The sequence below is a fragment of the Corapipo altera genome, unplaced genomic scaffold (genome assembly GCF_003945725.1).
Source record: "Corapipo altera isolate COAL_440 unplaced genomic scaffold, ASM394572v1 171, whole genome shotgun sequence".
In the NCBI taxonomy this organism is placed as follows: domain Eukaryota; kingdom Metazoa; phylum Chordata; class Aves; order Passeriformes; family Pipridae; genus Corapipo; species Corapipo altera.
Window position 1 is genome coordinate 711246 of NW_020884972.1, and position 6710 is coordinate 717955.

At 43.1% G+C, this 6710-nt stretch overlaps 1 protein-coding gene across 1 annotated transcript in view; it reads left to right on the forward strand.

The window, feature by feature from the left end:
- PPP2R2A (protein phosphatase 2 regulatory subunit Balpha) overlaps positions 1-6710 on the forward strand; it is a 35579-nt gene that overhangs the window by 21800 nt on the left and 7069 nt on the right. The window contains exons 3-5 of the mRNA XM_027665177.1: positions 2762-2859; positions 5777-5942; positions 6441-6553. Of these exons, the coding sequence (XP_027520978.1) occupies positions 2762-2859; positions 5777-5942; positions 6441-6553 (377 nt within the window). The remainder of the gene's footprint in view (positions 1-2761; positions 2860-5776; positions 5943-6440; positions 6554-6710) is intronic.

The window sequence follows — 6710 nt, forward strand, 5'->3', positions numbered from 1 at the left end:
GGGTGGGTTAGGAGAAGGGGTGGGTTAGGAGAAGGGGTGGGTTAGGATCACTCAGCAGCTCCGTGTTTGCAGCTCCCACCTGGAGGCTGGAGCACAAACAGCACGGACACAGGGAGGAGGCAGCAAGGCTGGGGATGGACACAGGGAGGAGGCAGCAAGGCTGGGGATGGACACAGGGAGGAGGCAGCAGGGCTGGGGATGCTCCTTTGCTGTCGTGGTGCTGAAGGACTGAAACAATCCTACAGGAATTACAACACTGGAAAAGAGAAGGATAAGACTGATTTTTATTTTGGCAAGGAGAGTGTTAACAGAGATGAGAATCCCCAGGTGAATCAGTGCCCTGTGGAACATGAAATGCTTCCCCTGTCAGTTCTCCAACACCATTAAACCCTCCCAGCTCATCACCCTGATGTCCAGCTCTGTCTCTGGCAAAGGTATGGGAATGTGGTATTCCAAAGGGGAGTTACTGGGTTTGGAGGTACCACTGGTCATTTTGCTCTCCAGTGCTGGTTCCTGTGTGAAATCAGCATCTCAGCCCTGCTCTGGGAATGCTCCAACAGAAACCATGTTTTCTCTCACTTCCTTAGCACATTTTGGAAAGGGAACAATCCAGGATTGCTCACATGGGATTTATTGATTTGAGTTTAAAAACTAATTAATATTTTTCCATTGCAATTGCTGCTAAGGAATGTATTTTGTCTTTAATTTAAAACTGATCCAAGTACTTGGAATGATCTGCAGGGTGTCCCTCAGGCACTGGGGAGTCTTCAGGACCTTGGCACCACTGACTGAACCTGTTGGACTCTTTGGAGGGGCAGAAAGTTCATTTGTGCAGTTGAGTCTCTGACAGAGCAGGACCTGTAGCTTGGAGATCACTGGGGGATGATCCTGAAAGTTAAAATAAATGTAAAAGGCATTAATGAGTGGGGTAACTACAAATAACTGCTATATATGAGACTTGTATTATTAGTAAATACAGAACATATATGATCAGACATAAGAAAATGGAGATTTCACCCTTAATTTAAGGCTTTTCTGGCTGTTGTTCCTGCCTGTTCCAATTTTAAGGCTTTTGACTTTGTGAAACTTTCACCAAATAAGTACAAGGATGAATTTATCCATCTGTTCCTAGATAGATATACAAGATTTTTAAGGCAATTTTCCCTTTGCTCTTTTTTCCCATGGACACACTGGATCTGCTGATAACTTGCTGTATCATCTTACTGAGGCTGTCATAGCTTGTTCAGTGTCTGTGTTTTTCACAGTGTAATTATTCTGTGTACTTCTCACTGCTGACAGCTCAGTTGCCTTGTTCTTCTCCAATTAATTGATAACTTCCTTAAGGTCTCTTCCCATCAGTGATGTGGTTTGCATTGTGTGGCATAGTCCAAATGAGATTTTTTGGTTTGCACTTCAGTCTTTTGCTGGCTTTGATTAATTCTTTATGCCCCTTTCACCTGTGAAAGGTCCATATTTAATGGCAGCTCTTCAGCTGAGTGCTTTGCAGCCTCACAGATGGGAGAGAAATCACTTCATCTGGGGCACAAATACATGACAAAAATGAAGGGCTGGCTGAGGTAACCACTGCCTTCCAGGGGGGAAACGATGTGCCCCCAAATCCCAGTTTTTCTGTGTGAGATCTGGACCCTGGTTTATCTGTGTGCAAGGTGACATCATATTTTTATCCTTAACTCCGTGTTCTTGGGGAATTTAAATCCGTGTTTTTTAGGAGATAACCACAGCAGGAGGTGGATGGGGCAGTTTAAGCTTTAATGGGACATAACAGGGCACAGAGGAGCTGTGCTTTAGCTCCAAGTCGAGCAGATACCAACCTTTTGTAACTCTAAAATGCTGTGAATGAAATGTTCTGAGATGGAGAATAAGGAAACCACCCTGGAGGAAATACTGTTTGACTGCTGTGGGAGTAAAGTCCCCTGAAGACTTGTGTGGTACTTTCTCCTGCAGGAAATGAGGTTTATGTTGTTGTGTTGCAATCTGGTGTCTGAAAAATGGTTTGGCTTCTGATTCTGTATTGGAGAGTACGAGGGGCAAGGTGTGCACCTGGAAATGGGAATTGTGGTTGTAACTTGTCCTTTTTGCTGTGTGAACAGCTCAGTTTGATACTAGGGATTGCTCTTCTTGTCTGTGTATATCACTATTTAATTTTAGCACTGATAAAAATACTTGTGGTCATGCAAACCTTCCTCAGCCAGAAGAAATACTTAAATTTTTCAGAGACTGATGAGTTTATTTCCTAATTTTCTGTACCTGTTTGTTCCTTGCATTCATGTCTGAACTTCTCTACCCTGATACCTTTTGCCCTTAAGTTGTCAAATGTGTATAGAATCCTTAAAAAAAAAAAAAAAGATGCTTTAAGATCATGTGGGTAATGATTGTATTTAAATCCTCTATCAGGAATAATTGGGAAAATAAAGGTAGGAATATTTATGTACACAGTTTTTCTGTGCTGGTACAGCTGAAGTAGAGTCACAGCAGAAAATATAACAAGATATAAAACCTTTAAAAACCAAGTAATGCAGAACAGTGAGCCTTTAACTCTGGCATGGTGAACTCTTAACTGCTTTTCAAATGTGAAGTTTAAAAAATGACTGCTGTATTTTAAAAGAAATTATTTGCATTTTATGATATAAATATCCTTAAATCAAAGTATGGATTTTCTTTTACACTTGTCATAGTTTTCTTGGTCACTGGTAATGAGAAGAATTATGAACTGGGGGGGTTTATTTCTGTTTTTCTGCAGCTGATATAATTTCTACAGTAGAATTTAACCATTCTGGAGAGTTGTTAGCAACAGGAGACAAGGGAGGGAGAGTTGTCATCTTTCAGCAGGAGCAGGAGGTGAGTCTGTCTAATTACACCATATTAAATGTTCTGTTCTTACCCATTCCCTTTTTAAGGAAAAGGAGCATGCTTTTATAAAAAACTGTAGACAAAGTGAATGTCTGTGTCAGGAGTGATGAAAATAATGCCATTTAAGAGTAAAGAAATTAATGAGAACTTTGTGACAGCGATAGGAATTATTTTATGCACTCTTAATGTGGTCTAAAGAATGTGTAAAGTGAAAAGCAGAAAGTGGGGGTAGGACAGGAAAGGCCTCGAGGGAGCTGAAGTTGGTTCTTCCAATGACTCTGCCTGGCTGGGATGATGATTTCAGATTTCACTGGAGCTGGGGAAATTAAAAGTAACCCTTAAGCAAATGTGTGGCTGTGACCTCAGATGTCCTTTTCCATTCTGATTTCAGTCAGGTAAAATCACACAACCATAACAGCAAAGGGATCTTCTCATTTGACCCTTGTTCCTTTGATCTTTGGGCTCTAACCCCATGGTGGAGGTGGGAAGCTGAGCTGGAGTGCCTGGCTTTTTTTAAACTAAGGCTGAGGTTGGAAGTTGTTTTGCTTAGAATGTATTCCAGGGAGAGGATAATCCAGGATATTCCAAGGAGATGTCACCTCCCTGCCCAGAAACGTCAGGCTGTTGCTTTTTCCTTAGTGTTTCATTCAAATTCAATCCCAAAAATCCCAAACCTCAGGAATTCCCAGCCCAAGTTGCTCTGTGCCGGCACATGGGAATGGCACCTTCCCTGTCCCGGTAAATCCCCTCGGTCAGTGCTGACATCTAGTGGGGGCTGCCCTGCCCTGCCCAGCTCCTCTGGCACCAATTCCTCAGGTCTTTGGTGGCTTTTTGTTGTTTCCTTTCTATTGTTTTTTAATTATTTTTCAACTCTTTTGAGTTTTACCTTGATTCCTTTAAGGGTGCTTTAATGTAACTCAGAGCTCATTGCCTGTTCCCGTGAGCTGTGTTTGAGGCACTCCTTGATTTTTGGTGTCCCATCCTTCTGATCTGGGATCCAGCTGTGGGAAGAACCACCTGGGTTGGCACATTAAGTTGCACAGGATTATTTTTGGCATAATTTGACTGCTGGACTTTTAGGGAATGGACAGCGAGGATTGCCTGTAGTTAATTCTGCCATACACACAACTGCCTGGAGCAGGTTTTATGTGTGAAAGTACCTAAAATACGAGTCTTGAACTTGGATTTCTGTGCCCCCTTCTGTGCTGCTGCATTCCAGGGCTTTGCAGGCCACACCTGCAACACTAACAGAGCACAGAGCTGCACAAACCTGTGGGACTTTACCCACTGCCAAAGTGGTGCCACCTCCGGGCTGGAATGTGGCAGGCAGTGACATCAGAGCAGCACCAGGCAGGAAATGAGTGTGGATCTCACAGAAACTGGGCAGGAATTTGCGTGGGCAGCCTGTAATTACCTCAGTTGCATTTTAACATCAGGCACTGGGGCCAACACCTCTCCTTGGTTTGATTGATTTTTTTTGCTTTGAGCACCATGTGTTAGTTTTTAGATTTTGCTTTTCTCCCCGGGATGGATTTCCTATATTATTGGCTTTAGGCATTACTCTGCTCCTGTGGAGTTTTACTGGCATACACACACAGACTATTTAAGCCTCCATCATTATGGTAAGCATGGAATTGAAGGAAAGTTGCCTGAATTTCCTAAGGCATTTCCTACAGCACAATGGATTTCCTTTCCCTGCAGTGACCCAGCTCCACTTGTTAGTTCTAACTGAGGCTTGGAACAAAGTCCCTTCCGTTCTCCAGGGTGGGAAAGCCTGGAAGGGAGAGGTGTGGTACAGAATTCCAGTGCCAAATTTGATTTCTAAGCATTTTGTCCACTTTTTCCCTTCCCCCCTCAGCTTATTTTGAAGTGTCAGAATTCCTGACAGCTCTCAGTGTGAGGGGATGAAGCAGCAGAAAACGATGGGAGGAATGTGACAGATGTGTGTTTGGGGAGGTCCTGAGGGATGAAAGGAGCAGAGGACATGAGACACAGGAGGAGGAAGGAGCAAAGTCCCCAGTCAAGAGCAGATATCACAGCAAAGGCATCTGATGGTGCAATCCCTGCAGTGGGTGGGACAGGAATAAATCACTGAATTCATCCTGAGCCCGGTTCAGGTGCCCCTGGGGAGCGCAGGGGCACAAATGGCTCCAGTTTTCCATCATCCATGGCAGGGAATTGAAGGTTCAGTCCATGCAGTGCAACCTAAACCACAGCTTTTGGAGAGGGAATCATGCAAATCCGGGTGGGTTTCAGTTTTCCAAGCATTTCCAGCCTGCAGGGGTGACTCCAGTGTCAGAGATGTATTCAGCAGAGGTGTTAAGGGGTTTTTTTTTTTTCCCCTTCTAGAATGAGGAAGAAAAAAGCAGTTTAGAAGCTCTCAGGGAACGTGGGGATTATAAACCAGAATAGTGGAGCTGCTGGTACAAATTTAGAGGTGACATGTGGGATTTCCATAGTGTGCCTGGAGAGCTGAACGTACTCACTGAGTAGATCTGCCATATGTGTGTCTGGGTAGTAGGGGAAGGAATATTCTCCCTAAAAAAGCAAAGGTGGAAAAATTAAAGGTGAGAGAACGATGAAGATTTTTTGTTTGTTTGTTTTTTAAAGAAAATGTTTGGGCAAAACAGTTTTTATATTCAGCTTCTTGGAATTAATATGAGAACTTGCTGGATATTCACATGGCCCAGGGGAATTTCTAGGAACTTTAGGAATCACAAGTTGCTGCAATAACTGTTTCTTCTCTGATGTTTTCTTAGTCAAAATAGTAGAAACTCTAATCCTGTTCTTGCAAGAGAGATAATCCTGTATTTGTCTATTCTACAGACTTGTTAAAATAAACCAGCCTTGCAAAGCATATTCTGTCCATTGCATATGTAACTTGATCATTTAATTCTCTTTTTAGAACAAAACCCAGTCTCACAGTAGGGGAGAATACAATGTTTACAGTACCTTTCAAAGCCATGAACCAGAGTTTGACTACTTGAAAAGTTTAGAAATTGAAGAGAAGATCAACAAAATTAGGTGGTTACCCCAGAAAAATGCTGCTCAGTTTTTATTGTCTACAAATGGTAAGTTGTGACTTCATTTGTTGTGGTCGTGTGTTATTATGTAGGTTTGCTGTTAGGATTGGGTCTAACCCTCTCCACTGCCCAAAGGCTGGGATCAAGCTGGGTTTAAATGCAAGTACCTGGAGTTGTGGCTCTTCTGGCTTCCCTGGGCACGGGGTGGGGGATTTGGGATTTGGGATTTGGTTGCTTTATAGCCCAGGGGCTTCACCCAGCAGTGCTCAGCACCTTCATGGATGTGAGTCCCTGTGCCAGAGCTTACATTATTCATGACAATAATCCCTGTCCTAACTGAAACTTGGCTCAAACTTCTTTTATAAAAAGAACAAACCGTGGAGGAGGTTTTTTAATGCTTTTTATCTTGCCTTGTTTTCCCCAAGCAGCATTTTTGTCTTTTTTTGGTGCTCGTGGGCGGCCTTGTCTTGTTCGAAGGCATCAGCGGTGACAACTGGTGTCTCTGCCACAGCTCCCATTTTAAAACTGTGGCTGTTTTCATTTCAGATAAAACAATAAAGTTATGGAAAATCAGTGAAAGGGACAAAAGACCAGAGGGTTATAATTTAAAGGAGGAAGATGGACGGTATAGGGATCCTACTACAGTTACAACACTACGGGTGAGTAGCTCACTCTGGACCAGCCACATTCAGGTCATTCCTCTCTCCCTCCCCCAGCACAGACCAGGGAGTAACTGCCCCATCAGACCCTTAATTTTTCTGTGATACCACAGAAATATTTAACTCTGAAGTGCTTTTGAGATATTTCAGCCAGCTC